Source organism: Myodes glareolus, chromosome 15, assembly GCF_982192425.1.
Source record: "Myodes glareolus chromosome 15, mMyoGla1.1, whole genome shotgun sequence".
In the NCBI taxonomy this organism is placed as follows: Eukaryota; Metazoa; Chordata; class Mammalia; order Rodentia; family Cricetidae; genus Myodes; species Myodes glareolus.
The window spans coordinates 13,228,996-13,245,178 of record NC_142040.1 but is presented as its reverse complement, the minus strand read 5'-3'; the positions used below and the strand labels follow the sequence as shown (position 1 = coordinate 13,245,178).

The window sequence follows — 16,183 nt, the reverse complement described above, 5'->3', positions numbered from 1 at the left end:
ATAGAGGCTTAGTAAGGATTAATTTAAATAATTCTATGGAGTTATAATATTCAGTTGGCGTTAAGCTTTGTGTAGATGTATCTTTTTGACTTGGATACAGATAGTAACTTTTTTTGATTGTGTATGCGAATATATAGGTGTGTGTGACTGTATAGAGACTCATGTGTATCTTTGTCAGGGTTATATGTGCATACTCATGGCTGGTGACTAGAAGTTGACATTGGGTGTTTGCCTTGATTGTTCTCTACTTAATTAACTAATTAAGCAAAGTCTCTGGATGTAGCCAGAGCTTTTCATTTTGGCAAGTTTGACTTGATAGTTTACCTCCTAAATGCTGGGATAACAGACAGCTGGCACACCTGTCACCTGTAGTCATTTTTATGTAAGTTTCAATGGATCCAGTTTGGGTTTTCAGACTTTGGGATAGGGGCATGAACCATCTCCCTTGCTCCTAAGTATTACTATTTTCAATGGTTTCCAGCCAGTAGAAGATAGAAGACGTGTTCGAGCCATTCTACCCTATACAAAAGTACCAGAGACTGATGAAATAAGGTATTTTATACTATTTCTTACATATAAGCATTTGAAAGAGCTGGACAAAGAAGATTTATTGCTCTTAAACAAGCATTGGTTTTGAATCTGAGGGAATGCGACAGCTATATACAGTTGTCTGTGGTGTTGGGTCTGTTGTGTTCTCATGAGGATGTCTTGTCTATTCAGACTGAAGATGTAAATCAGGTTGGCCACAGTGAAAATGACAGAGGAAGTAACAGCTTTTTTTTTTTTTTTTAATAAAATGGTTTCTGAGAAAGTAGAGTTCTTTCACAATTTGTTCATTTATTCATTTTTTCATTTATTTATTTTCTGTATTTTATTACCTGTAACATGCCTCATCTGTAAGTGATACTGAATATAATTGTTGAATTTTGCATAATGGGTGAATATTTTTAAATTTCAAGACTTATGTAACCATAGAGAATCATAGTTTTTGTTTGGATTTGCATATAATTTGATTATAAATTAATTATAAGGTTTCATAATCAAATTATCCTTCGCTGGAAGCTATATATTTATTCTATAGAAACATTTTTTCTTAACTATAAAATGTTTGGCTGCTTCTGAATAGTTGGTGACTATATAGTGTCTCTTTGAAATAGCAGGATAATACAATAACATTTTTTGTGGCACTAAAATTTTTGGAAATTAGTATTAGAAAACAAAGACTTATGAAATTATTATTAGAAAACAGATTTAGTAGTTTGAATCTCAAAATAAAGGTTCCATTTTTATATAGTTGTCTTCAATATAATGACTTCTCATTTAATTCTTATTGGCACACTTATTTGTGAATTAGTGTGGGAAATGAATAAAAGCAACTACAAGAAAGAAAGTCATTTAGTAAAGGTAAGAAGTATTGAAATAACAGTATTAGAAAATTTGTAACATTCCAGTCTGATCATCTAAGGTAGCAGTTCTCAAAGTATAATCCTTCTGACTGTTGATCTGACACTCATTCAGAGAGCACATTGGCTCTGGCTTCTCCAGAGAAAATTTACTTCAAGAATTGGAGGCAGATTCAGGAAACCAATGCTGTAATTGTATTAAGTCTAGAGGCCTGAGGAGACCATTTTAGTCAATGTAAGTTCCAATCTGAGGATAGAACAGAGAACAGCACTAAAGTGCTTAGTGCTCTGACTAAACAAAAATAGCTTCATTTGATGTTCTGGATGTGGAAGCAAAATGCTTATTCTATTCTGTTTTGACCTTTCACTGTATGTCTTTCTAGTATTTCTTATAGTAAATGAAAAGAGAAAACACTTCATATAGGTGTAATGGTACGTGTGTTATTCTAGCAGCTGGGAAAGTGGTTTTAGAAAGGCTTAATTGATTTGGTTAAGTGATAAAATCTGCTGCCGTTTATCTTGGAAAATATTGGGCACTATTAAGGAGGACTTAAGAATCAAGATGATATTATTCTGTGGCTTTTTGAATACAGAGTTCTGTGTATAAATTCTGCTTTGTACAAGCTTTGTTTTCTGAAATTTGAGGAACAATAATGATCGTAATTATTTAGAGAAAACAAACCTTTCAAGTATTTGAGAGAAGGATTCATTTAATAAAACTTAAGTTTTTTTTAAATGTAAAATTGTTTTTTATGTCAACATTTTTTATTTATTTATTTTTATTTGTTTGTTTATAAAAATTTCCACTAAAACTAAGTTTTATGAGTATTAAGGCTAAAAGAGAAAATTACAGAAAACTATTTGAAGATGCTTTATAGACATATTGCCAGTGGCAGCATCCCATCAGAAGAATGTTTAGAGGCTTTTTTTTAAGCCTGGAAGAAAAATTGCAAAGAATTCCTGATGGTTTTGTTTTATATTGTTGATACACAACGGTCAACAACTGATGACCCTGATGGTCTAGAGGTTAAAAATATCTAGGTAGTAAAGAGGAAAGCTAAGCTGTGTCCATCCGTCTAGTCTGAAATACATAGTTTTAAAAGAAGCATAGATGGCTTCTAACACATCTGGGTACCATGTTTAGACAAAGAAAGCTGTACTCATTGCACAGTAGGCATTTGAACCAAATAAATTAGATGTGATTATAGATGCTAATTAATATTAGTTTTACATGGTAAAATTAAGTGAGATTATCTAAAGGAAATTTTCTGAATTTCTCATACATATCTTGCTTTTTATTACATATACATCTGAAAGAATAACTTGAAACTTAAACTGTAAAATTCAGTTTTCTTGGAACTATTTCCAGTACATATATAATTGTTTGCTATTAGAGGAATTTTAATTTTACTCTAATCTAGCAAAGTAGATAGAGGAACTCTGATTTGAATGTAATTCAGCAAATCGGCACCCTTTTTGAACCTATAATGAAATTGTACATATAATGAAATTAGGATTCAGATTATCAACTGTTTTCAGTTTCACTAAAAATGTCAGAAACAGCACAGAACTTTAGATTTTATAAGTTTTTTTTTTTTGCATTTTTTTCAATGTTGTAATATCCAGTGTGGTAGTTTAGGACTACTTCAGTGTCCATTTTTAACATTTTAATGTCATTTTCTTTTCTTTTTTTTTTCCACAATGGTTAGCTGTGAATTAATGTCATTTTCTATTTTAGTTTTTTAAAAGGAGATATGTTCATTGTTCACAATGAATTAGAAGATGGATGGATGTGGGTTACAAATCTAAGAACAGATGAACAAGGCCTTATTGTTGAAGACCTAGTAGAAGAGGTGGTGAGTTTCATGTTTTCCTAAATTTCAAATCTTGAGTCCTTAATAAAAGTTTAGAATTGGTCCATTTTCTGGATTATTAGATAGGAACAAATTTCTTTTGAGAAACTTTAATTCATAAGCATAAGAAAATTTTACGACTTTTGGTGTTAATAAATGATATTTATGTACAAGGAAATAGACAATATATTAATATGTTGTAATATATAGCTGCCTTTGCAGAAAATATTTCTCTGCTTGTGAATTCAGTTATCACTTGTATTTGTTTTGGTATTTTTTTGTGTTCCTGTTCTTCATCGGATATATTTGAATCATAGAGGAATTTTAAATGTATGTTTGGAATAATTTTTCAAATGTGTTTATAATTTTTAATAATCTAGGAATTTTTAAATTGTATATAAGTAATCCCAAAGTGCTACAGCTTGTATATTCTCCCTCTTTTCTTTGCTATCATATTATATGTTATTATTCATCTTAGTACATAATATAAATTACCCCATATATTTTTAGATGGAGATCAGCACATTTTTTTAAGTCTCATTTCTAGATTGTACGCTCCAAGAAAAGACATGCTTTTGTTAGTGTTGTTCTAATTCACTGCTCTGTCCCTGTTGCCCTGAATGATTCTCTGGCATCTGTGAAGTTTGAGGAGATGAATGTAGTCTCCATGCCTGTAGTGGGCCCTGGTTTTCACACTCTTGGTCTGTTATCTTAGGTTGCCTTCTGAAACTTAATTTATTACTAAGTGCCAACTTCTCCGCTTCTTGCTGTGTGTGTGTGTGTGTGTGTGTGTGTGTGTGTGTCTGTCTGTCTGTCTGTCTGTCTGTCTCCTTCTTTTTCTCTCTCTTTTCCTTTGGCAGAGATTTTATGTCTAGATGCTTTTTTTTAGGCCAAATTGTTTCTCCTTTTGTTTCGCAGTGCTCATTATTTCTGTGTTCCTTATATAGAGCACTTTTTTGAGAGAGGGCAATTATAATATTCATTTTGTAGTTTCTATAGTAAGCATTCATTGACTGATTTTAGTCTGACTAAATACTTAGTGAGGATGTAATTAAGAGAAGTCCTTGCTAATATTTTTTTCTCCTTTTTTCCCTTTCATTATCAGTTTATTGAAAAGTCAGTGTAAGCTGCTATGATGACAGTTCTTTATATATTCAGTGAAAACTGTGAACTTAGACCATGTTTGGGTGGTGGTGGTAGAGAGAGTAGCTTAGACTTTAATAAGGTAGTCACTATTTTTGGAATGAATAATATTAATATTAGAATAGTTTTAAAACCTGGAGTACAGACTAGAAAAAGATAAGGTTTTAAAGATGGCAGAAAGAGAGTATGTATTTTGTATTCCACAGAAAAGAAAGTGCTCACATTTTAGGGTCAAAGTGTTAAACTGTTTGGAGGTAGCATTTAAGGTAGTTTTCCTTAATGCCTTGGTTTTTTTTTTTTTTTTTTTCAGGAGGTAGGTAACAATGAATTGAAAGGACATTCTGATGGCAACAATCAGAACAGAGCACAAACTCCAGTAGAGAGGTGAAATAGGTTAGCAAATGAATAGTTAAGTTTGGTCATGGCAGAGACACCTAGAAAGAAGGTGGGTAGTATGAGGCCAGAAATACATACTTGAGGCCGATGGTTAAGGGCATTGGTTGTAACATGGGGAATCTGTAGACAGGAGAGAGGGTAGTAAAGGGTTGACTTTAAAATTGTTTGTTCATTTGGTTTGTTTATTCTTAAGTGCACATCTACAGTTGACACTAATGAATTCAGAGAGGTTGGAATGGGCATAGCAGTAATATACTATAGTTGGGCTACTTTAATCATTTATTATAAAGAAGCAAGGGTCTGATTTAAACTGACAGCAACAGGGAGAAGAGAACAGACAACTATATAGTGCGAGTTCTTGAACAGAAACGCCTTTTCTCCTAACACAACTAGGGAAAGTATTGTGGAGATAGTTTTGAAGATTGGATTCTTAGAAATTTTAATGAAATTAGATTAGGATTTAATTTTCTAATATTAAAAATTATGCTGTTTTGCCGGGTGGTGGTGACACACGCCTTTAATTCCAGTAGTTGGAAGGCAGAGGCAGGTGGATCCCTGTGAGTTCAAGGCTAGCCTGGTGTATAAGAGCTAGTTCCTGGACAGGCTCCAAAGCTACAGAGAAACCCTGTTTCGAAAAACCAAAAAAAAAAAAAAAAAAAATTGCTGTTTTAATCTCTTTCTTCTCTTTAGGGCCGGGAAGAAGATCCACATGAAGGCAAAATGTGAGTTTGTATTAATTATTGAAAGAAAAAAAATAATGTTAGACTGTAAATTAGAAAAATAGTCAAAAATACTTGATGAATTTTAGATTGATTGATTTTCTTTTAAAATTTGGTTAGAGAACTGATATATAAATATTTCTTAAGGATCTTAATAATAGATCCTTAAGAAAAAGGCAAGCAGCAGCCTAGACCTGTATACAAATCTTGTATCCCCAAGCCAGACTAAAGCCTTATCAGTAAGCACAGCTCCTCCTCCTTCTCTTCATTTCTTACTAATGATAGTATTTACTTTTGTGGCCAAATCATTAATGAACTTTGAAATTCAGTTTTTATTATGCACATGTGCGAGAATTTCTGACAATTTTAGTAGAACCCAGAAAGGTTTTTTAAAATAAGTTTTTCAGACTGCTTTTATATGTACAGGATTCCTTTTAAAATCTTAGCTTTCAGTTGTATTCATTTTATTCATATTATTTCAATGGAATATTCATCTATTATCTTTTCATTCCATTTTATTCTTAATCAAACTGTCAACATTTATAGATGGAATTTAAAGCTTGCCTCAGACATTTTATTTTCTTGTTTTCTAGCCATTAGAAGAGGAAATATATTAAACCGAATACAACATGTAGTTCTTTCATTATCTTTTTTTCTTAATAGAATATATGTTATATCTTATGAGTACATTCTTAGATTATTACTCCATATGGATACAAGTGAATCCAATACTCAACTATACCTGGTTGACTGTTTCGAAGTATGTATCAGCAGTTTCAAATTCTAGTTAATGCTTGAAGAAATAAGACTATAACAAAAGTAGATTGGAGATATATGTGTGTGTTTGTATGTGATAAGTGCATGCATGTGTACACACACACACACACACACATTCCCATTTTGCTCCAAACATAATAATCCTGATCTTCATTCTATAACATCTTGATAGAGATCATAGTGCAAAGCATCATTTCTTTCCCTCTTGTCAGAAGACAAGGACAGCAGCTTGGGTGGTAGCAGGTGGCAGCTGCCGTTCATTGTTCCGTATTACTGGTTATCAGAAGTGGAAAACTTGAATATTTTTTGTATGTCTTAAGGTGACCACTGTCTCTCGTTAATATATGCAAGAATGTGAATTCATGGAGCAGTTGGGATGGCTCCACAGGGAAAGGCATTTATTGGCAGGCCTGATGACTTAAATTAAATTTCTAGGACTCACATGGGAGAAGGAAAGACTTCTACAATTTATCCTCTAACTCTCACGTGTTTATCATGGTGTCCACACGTTTGAACGCAGACACACACACACACTAAATGAATCTGAAATCAGTATTATGAAATTTGTCAGATATTCAAGATAAAGCGTAAATTTTCCTGTGTCCCTTTTAAATAGTACAGGTCTAAGATGACAGTAAATATTTAAAACTTCACTCATTTTTAATGTCAAGTATAAGACTTCACTGTTATGTTTTATATTAACACAAATTAGTCTTTTCTTTTTCTGAACTTTCTATTTCTGTGGTATTTAGCGTAAATTAATTTGTGTTGATTTATTTTATGTATGTGCCTATTCTCTTTAGTATTTAAAGTAGAGACTCTGGAAGTGAATTACTGCAAATCTTTTAAAGTATCCTTAGGCACAGCAAATCCCCTTGAGATTAAATAGCTAGTATGTCTAACTTAGTTTCTTTGTGCTCCATATTTTCTATATGGGCGATACCTAAATTCTAATAATTTTTTTCTTCTAAAATACTTATTGATTGTAACCAGAGACAGCTTGTTCATTTCCTAGCCACCCAAATTTGAATAATCACACAGAAATTATATTAATTACAACACTGCTTGACCAATAGCTTAGGTGTATTCCTACCTAGCTTTTATGTCTTCGGTTAACCGATTTCTATTAATCTGTTTATCACCACACCACAAGGCTGTGACTTATTAAAAAGGTTCCAGCAGAGGCATCTTTCTCCTTTGGTAGCTACATGGCATCTCCCTGACTCTGCCTACTGTCTCTTTATATCTCTCTTTGGAATTCCCTCTTGACTGTACTCTGCTAAGCCATTGGCCAAAACAGCTTTATTCATCAACGAACAAAAGCAATACATAGACAGTAGGGCATCCCACATCAATTGACTATGTGCTTTCTTTTCAGTAATACATAACTTTATTGTAGTCATTCTTAATAACAACTGATATAGCAGTCACCTTCTGCTGGGCCCTCCAAATAGTCTCCTTACATTTTCTGTTCCAATACTTAGAGTGATTTATCTAAAAGACTTATCAGGTAGTACCACTGTCTCAACTAAAATCCCAAGCTGATTCTCAACTTTAGTTCAACAGAGCTTCAAAAGATAATCTGTGATGACCTTTCTTTCTCCTGTACCTTCTATTAATCCTATCATCTCACTCTCCTCTTGTAAGGGTTTCTGATGCATGGCTTTATTTTTTTTCTTTATGCTTTTATTAAGCTGCTTCCCAGGTGAGGATTACCCTTCAATTGCTTATGTATTTATCTAACTTAGCAAATTTAAATTCAGTGAATCTTCATGTTGTTCCTTACATGTACTAAATGTAAAACGAATAATAAAACCCCAGGGGTTCAGCCTGAAGGTCAGAAAAGCAAAGCAGGTCCTTTCTCCATTCCTCTCCAAACTCCCCAGCACACACTGTACTTCCTACACTGTTTTCCCATCAGGTTCTGGACCTCTTAAGAGTAGGGACTTTTTATCTTGAGTAAAATCATGTAATTGGATTACACAGTTTTATACAAGAATAACTCCAGGAAATGATATTACCCATTACCCCTTTGCCTCGAGGCTATTTTTCTTAAAGTTCAAAATATTATTCATCTTTAAAACTTAACTACTGTTTATTTGTTTGTTTGTTTTTTTAACTCTGAAGTTTGTTCTTTACTGGGTAGAAAAGTATATGGTTGGTCTTGGATGCCATCTAGCTGACTCTCTTAGAATATAGAGTTCAAGTCTAGCATGTGGAGAAAATGGTAGTTTAGCCTTTACTTAAATGCAGTATATAGCCTCATACATTTTAAATCGCTTTGGATTGTATTGTTTATTTCCTCTTCATTATTCATGTCTGCTTTGAGAGCATCAGGAAATTTGAATTAGTAAGTTATATTGTTGAAATAATTGAAAATTAATTTGTATTTTAACTTTCCCAAGTAATAGAATGATTAATCTGAAGCAGAATGAAAGAACTTTAAACATGCAGCATTGCATCTTAGAACACCTACGCTTTATGCCTTGTAGTATGTATACTTTACAACTGAAACTTAACTCATAGATCTTTAGAGGCATCAGAGAGGTGGAGAAGAGATCTGAGATTACCAGTGCGAGGAAAATGGGATTTAATGTAAACAAGAGGAAAGCTTTAGAACTTTGGCTTTTAAGTAATTTGATTTAATTTATTTTTGAGACAAGGACTCAAGTGGTATGAGCCTGGCTAGCCTGGATCTTGCCGTGTAGACCATACTGGCCTCAATTTGTAGTGATCTGCTTGTCTTTGCCTCCCAAGTGCTGGGATTAAAGGCGTGTGCCACCATTCCTGATCCTCAAGTAATTTTTTAACATGTCATTTTATAAAAAGGCAAATACTGAGTACTTGAAATTTTATTCTGCCATATTTCAGCTATTATAGTTTATAATAATTTCTAAATGCTTACTTCCAAAATGCAGATAATAAAAATCTTTAGCAGTCTAGAGTGATAGGCTCAGAATTAAAAATCGTTTTAGTTCTGTCTCTTGGTATGTACTTGTTCCTTCCTGTGTTAGCATTTTAATTTTATTGGGAGAGATCTTATGTTAAAAGAAAATAATTTTGAGAGAAACATGAGAAAATAATTTGTTTCTTCCTTAAATCACCTCCCCTATCCCCTACAAGCCATCAGAGTAAAAATGGAGCTCTGATATAAGCATGCAACAGATACCACTAGAACAAAATCCATTGCTTTTTAAAATAGCATAAATAATATGGAAATTGTAGTTTATACTTGACAGTTCCTAGTCTTTCTTACTTTGCTGAAGTAAAGCACAGTAAGTTTCCAAAATACAATAGAAATGTAATGACTGAAAGTTTGATTTTTTCCATTGTATTTATTTCATGTCAATGTGAATTATAAAAATTTTGCTTACTTTTGAGTATATGAAAGCAGCAGTGCATGAACTTTTAATTTACATCTCAAATTTGTTCTCCTTTTCAGATGGTTCCATGGGAAGATTTCCAAACAAGAAGCTTATAATTTATTAATGACAGGTACTTTTGTACTCGTTAATGTCTTTATTTATAGAATATAAGATTGAAAAAGCCTTTTCTCATATACTATGCTTTCCTTTAGCATTTGATTTATGCTTATATATATTATAATTTCTTCCCAATGCTGGGAAGCTAGTGTTTTTCTGATTTTGTTTTAAGTCAAAGTGTACATGTATAATAACTCTTGTGAAGTATATTTTCTTTTTCCTTAGCCCCTGTCCCTGTTTCCTTCACCATGTATTTAAAGCTTATGATCTTGTGATACAATATTTTTGTGTGTGTATCTCAGGTATATCCTACATATAATGTACTTAGGATACACAACCTACGTTTTAATGATAAGAAATATATCCAGAAAAGATTTCATATTGACAAATACAAATTTTTGTCATCCTTTTTATTGATCATATGATTTCTAGTTTACAAATACCATATAACATACAATGTATCAATAGAGGAATACCATGTTAGCAGTTTTTTTCCATTCATTTATAATGTACTCCCACCCCCACCTCCACCCCAAGTCAGGGTTTCTCTGTGTATTTCTGGGTGTCCTGGAACTCACTCTGTAGACCAGCTGGGCCTCAAACTCACAGAGATCTGCCCTCTTTTGCCTCCTGAGTGCTGGGATTAAAGATGTGCACCACTGTACATTCTTGTATTATTTGTGTGCATGGTGGAATTTCACAGTTTAGCCAAATTTAAAATGTATTCCTATTTTCTATGATTGTTACAGGAAAATGCAAATTTACATTAAGAGTTTATTACTTAAAGCAGCAGTTCTCAACCTATGGTTTGTGACCACTTTTGACAAATCTCTATCACCAAAAACATCTACATTACAATTGATAATGTTAGCAACATTACAGTTAAGAAGTAGAAATGAAAATAATTTTATAGTTGGTGTGGGTCACCAAAACCTGAGGAACTAAATTTAAAGGTTGTGGCATTTGGAAGGTTAAGAGTCAGTGATTTAAGGAAACAGCCGTGTTACTTTTCTCTTTATTATTACTGCTTATTGCTAGCTTAATTTATTGGTAAACTCTGTCTGACAAAGATTGGGAACTATTCATTTTAGTGAGTTGTTGGTGTAGTTAATACTTACAAATTGAGTCACCAGGTACTTTAAAGCATCCTTTAGTTTTTTAGGGTGTATAAACATGGAAAGAATCTAAGGTGTTTCCCATATTAGTTTGTATTTTTGTTTATTTATATACTGTTTTTGAAAGAGTGGCCACTTTCCTGAAATTACACAAGTGCATTCATGTATAAATTTACATGTGATTCCCATCTTACATTGAAGAGGCAGAGAGTATCAGCACTGTGACAAGAGTTTTCTTTATATATTAACTGCACACTTTCTACAGATTTTTATTATTTACTCTGAAAATTCAATATTAGAAGGTTTACATTTTACTTCCTTGTATTGATTACCAACCAAATTACTTGCTAACAGGAACGTAAGCTGGATGGTTAAACGTAGCACTCATTTATACAGGAATTACATGTGATAGATATTGTGTTAGTTATGCTTTCTTACAAGAGTCAATTCCTAATCTTTCTGGTAATCAGTTTTTTGGTTTTTTTCGAGGCAGGGTTTCTTTGTGTATTTTTGGACCCTGTTGTGGAACCTCAGTATGTAGACCAGGCTGGCCTCAAACTCACAGAGATCCTCTTGCCCCTGCCTCACGAGTGCTGAGACTAAAGGCGTGAGGCTTCACCACCCATCTTTGTTAACCAGTTCTTAACCACAAAGGAAACATTATAGTATTAGGAATCACTGTTAATTGAAGGTGGTCCTTTGTGTGCACACCTTTTCAGGATGACACCTAGTGAGTAAAATATGAGATGTGTTTATTGTCTATGATAATTACTCAGATATTTAAGTAATTAAGCACTTAGTTATATTAAAGTTTTGCTTTTAAGTCATCTACTGGAGATCCAGAGAAAGTACTGACTATTAGTCAAAATTAGTTTAACAATTGAAGATGTTGAGATTATACGATGTAAGTTTTAGTTACTGTCACTAACTGTCCGATCCTTCTTTCTAAGAACGAAGGACATAGACCTTACTCTAGAAGTCACTGTTAGAGATGTTTAAGAAAGACTAGTCAAGAGCACCAGTGAGTCATAAACTGAAAACAGGAAAACACTGTCTTAAAGTTTTATGATAAAATTTGCATGTGGTTATGACTTTGAATATACTTCCTAATTAGATTACATAATGTACTTTCTTTTTATTTGATAGAGTATAAAGCTAACAACTTAATTTTTACAGTTGGCCAGGTCTGCAGCTTTCTTGTGAGGCCTTCAGATAATACTCCTGGTGATTATTCCCTGTATTTTCGGACCAATGAAAATATTCAGCGATTTAAAATTTGTCCAACACCTAATAACCAGTTTATGATGGGAGGCCGATATTATAACAGGTAAATAATGAAACGGTTTAAATTAACTTTTAGATGTAAAAATAATTGAATTCAAAAAATTTTCTCAGTTTCTAATACAGTAGTTGTAGTCTTATGTGAGAAGGCTTTAACAAGTGTCAAACATGAATATTATTAACTTGTCAACTCCCAAATACCTTGTTGCTTAATCAAATATTTATATATAGGCTAATTGTAGGTAATTCCTAGGAGTCATCTGGTTTTTACAAATGTCATTATGTATTTGGATTATTCTCTCAAGTTGATAGTTTTTGTGTGTTGTGATTAGTTTATACCTCTCAACTTCTGAGAAAACTTTGTCTTAAAACTCATAATAAATTTTAGTTTCTTACTTAGGAAAGAAATTAGTAGAGGAATTGTAAGATGCAGAGCGGCAATATTCTGGAACAGAAAAGGTTGAATGAAACACTGCCGACTTTAATAAGAGAGAACTAGTGTTTTCTCTTTTGGCGGCTGACATAATCTTGTTTTTAACTTGTTAGTCATGCCCTAGTATTCCCCATCTCATTAGAATTCCCTAAATTCTAGTCTGAGTTTTAAGAAAATAAAGCTCCAATAGCTGGCTTATCTGGAAAAAACAAAATTACAGTGACAAGATCTTTTGCTTTTCAGAAGTTTAGTGGACAGTTATAAAACATTAAATCAAAGGTATAATTTTAGACATTTGCACAACTCATATTAAGCTACCCAATACCTTGACTTTAGACATCTTCACCTTGAATCTAGCTTGCTCTAAATTTAATTTGTCTTAAATTAGATTTTCCCATTATCAAAGTTTTGGGAACATATATTTGAAAGCATGCATATGCAACTAAATTACTAAATATCCAATTGAGATTTTTTTTTTTAAAGAAGGTTTTACTGCTGTGAAGAGATACTATGACCATAGCAATTCTTAGAAAGGAAAACATTTAACTGGAGCTGGTGGTTTAGTCTATTATTATCATGTCAGGAAGCATGACAGTGTGTAGGCAGATGAGGTAGCTGATTCTGTATCTTCATGCGCGCACAGTAGAAGAGACAGTGACACTGGGCCTAGCTTGAGCTTCTGAAACCTCAAAGCCCACTCCTAGTGATGCACTTTGTACAAGGCCACACCACCTAATAGTGCCTCTCTCTGGGTCTGTGGGGGCTGTTGCCATTCTGTCTACAAGTGTGAACTAATTTACCTGCTATTATTTGTTTTGATCTAAACTTCATCTCTACAAACCTGGAATTTTTTTTTTTATAAATGGGTTCTTGATAAGACTTATAAAGGTAGTCTTTGTAATTAGACACCACAATGGAACAAGAAGAAATAAATCAGGAACTTTTTACAAATTTTTGCAAAATTATTAGAGTGCTTGCAAAATAATATTAAAAATGGTCTCTACCACTCCCAAAATCTGACTTTCTATTCCTTGTGGATGTATTAATCTTAAAATGCTCAGGTACCTTACTTCTAGGTTTGCTTGTTTGTTTAATTCTTTGAAAGAAATCTAAAGGCTGACAAGATAGCTCAGAGTCAGAAACCACATTCTGCAAGCCTGACATGAGTTGCTTTCTGGAACCCGTGGTTGGGGGAAGAGAACTGATCCTCAAAAGCTGCCCTCTGCCCTCTACACACATGCCACGGTACACACACATGCCATCATACAAATGCTACCTACACAGGGTGCCTCCATTCAAGATTTCTAAAATTTAATTTTAAATTATCTTACCAAGAATCATTTATATAACTTTACAGCATTTTAATTCTATAGATTTTCCTGAAATTTCCATTCCTGGATTGACCACACACTTTTTACACCTATCTTCCCATGCATAGAACAGTCATCTTTGTGATGGTGTCTAGCTGTTTTCTATTCTTTCTGGTTTTCATTTTTCTTAAAACAATTTTAGATTTACCCTATTTTCAAAATTTATTTTCCATATCCTTTCAGAAAAAATCTTGTTTTCACTCCACCTTTCTACTGTGTTAATATTTATCTGTATTTATAGTTATTTTATTAATCTTTATATTTTACTTTTGAATATTATAGTTAATTTAAATTTTGTAGTATAGGAAAGATACTTGAAACTATATATATACACACACAAAAGTATGGCAGTTACTCTGTCACTCTGAAGAACTATGGAAAGAATAAATCAAGGGGCAGGTTAGCAGAGTTCTTTTGGAAACATATTTTTTTTGGTTATCTTAAAATTACTCCTCCATTTAGTATATAAAATGAAAGTTTAAAATTCCAGAAAGTAAATATCTGTCTTTAATCTGACCTAATAATTATAGAAGATGCTTTTATTTATTTAAAAAAAATTTGGCAGCATCCTAAACGATGTGTTATGGCATTTTACTTTTAGTTTCATTAGTAATAGTTCCCAAATATATAGAACAATTGTTGGTACTTTTTAATCAATATTACTTAATTCTTCCTTGCCAGAGTGACCACTATACAAGCAAAATTATGTTAGTTTTTCTTTTTCTTTTGACTTGTATTTTCACCTAACTATTCATGTATTATGACTTAATGACATTTTGAGCAAAAACAAATGTATAAGCGATTTGATGACATAAGTTCTTAGTTTATCATTTCCTAAATAAATGCAATTTTTGTTAGTTCTTCATATGTCCGAAGGATTGTCTTTTAAAGAAAAACAAAGACCATAACTTGTAATCATTTTCTCACTGAATGTCACTGTTAGAGTATTGTGTGTAGTATCATTGACTTGACTGTGTGTTTAATATATGTGGGAAACCAAAATCTTTAGCTTATATATTCCTGCGAACCTATTTTTATAAAATTTTATATTTTTATAAAATAATGTGACTCTTATAATAGTTTATTCTGTGATTGTGTGCTATCAAAAACTACATATGAATAGATAGTCCTTGGTGACATGGTTTATTTGTATTCTAAGAAATTTATAGAGTTATATATTATTTTAACAGTATTGGGGACATCATAGATCACTACCGGAAAGAACAGATTGTTGAAGGCTATTATCTTAAGGAGCCTGTACCAATGCAGGTCAGTGTGGATTTTTTTTTTCTTGCTTGAAATAATTAGTGTCTTGTTTTAAAAGTAATTTTTGTAATGGCTATATAAACTTCTGCTAGAACTAGATAAAATTTAAAACTATAGATTATTTAGATCATGAATTGTAAGAGAATTTCTTACTTTTTAATTCTGTTCATTCATTAGATAATCTCATTAGTAAGTCGTTAGTATATACCAAGGAAGGAAGTCCTTAGTATCTTCTTTTTCTCTCTTTGGTTTGTTTTATTTTTATTAACTTTTTTTTTTTTTTTTACTTTTACACCTGTATGCATACCTACTGACTACTTTTATTCCTCACCCCTGGTCCACCCCATGTCCTCCATAAAAATACCTCTCATTCCGTCTATTCATTTTGTTTTGTGACCCACAGAGTTTAACCAGGGCGTCTGTGTAATCATGTGTTTGGAATTGTCCGTTGAAGTCGTGCTGTGCTCACTGGTATCACAGCTGAAGACAGTGATTCTCCCTTCTCCCAGAGTCAGATCATACATACAGATCAGACATACAGATCATACATACAGAGTAATACCTAGTGACTCCCACCCCGTTCTGCAATTGATTGTTGACAGGACCAGGCTCATCTGGACACAGTATACACATACCTGCAGTTGTGAGTTGATATTGAGCCTAGAGAATAGCATTTGTAGCCTTCACCCATTTCCAGCTCTCACATATTTTCTGCTGCCTGGGTGGTAAAGTGAGTGGTGTAAATTGTGTGTGCGTTCCCGTCCCCGTACCCCACAGACCTGGGTTGTTTGCCAGGCTTACAGTACTTGGTACCTTCTTGAGGAATGATAGCAATAGTGAAGACAGATTAACACTAGGGAAAGGAGGGAATTCTTTTGAGGGGAAAAATGAAGGTGGCATGATTTTTCACAGCCAGTCTTATGTAGGCTTAACAGAATGATGAAA

At 33.0% G+C, this 16,183-nt stretch overlaps 2 protein-coding genes across 2 annotated transcripts in view; one reads left to right on the top strand and one right to left on the bottom strand.

Moving 5' to 3' along the window:
- The window catches only part of Ccnh (cyclin H), a 70,069-nt gene that overhangs the window by 7,346 nt on the left and 46,540 nt on the right, over positions 1–16,183 (bottom strand). The window lies entirely within an intron of this gene.
- The window catches only part of Rasa1 (RAS p21 protein activator 1), a 75,377-nt gene that overhangs the window by 34,489 nt on the left and 24,705 nt on the right, over positions 1–16,183 (top strand). The window contains exons 4-9 of the mRNA XM_087896766.1: positions 482–552; positions 3,142–3,259; positions 5,486–5,517; positions 9,734–9,786; positions 12,065–12,215; positions 15,163–15,241. Coding sequence (XP_087752892.1) covers positions 482–552; positions 3,142–3,259; positions 5,486–5,517; positions 9,734–9,786; positions 12,065–12,215; positions 15,163–15,241 — 504 coding nt within the window. The remainder of the gene's footprint in view (positions 1–481; positions 553–3,141; positions 3,260–5,485; positions 5,518–9,733; positions 9,787–12,064; positions 12,216–15,162; positions 15,242–16,183) is intronic.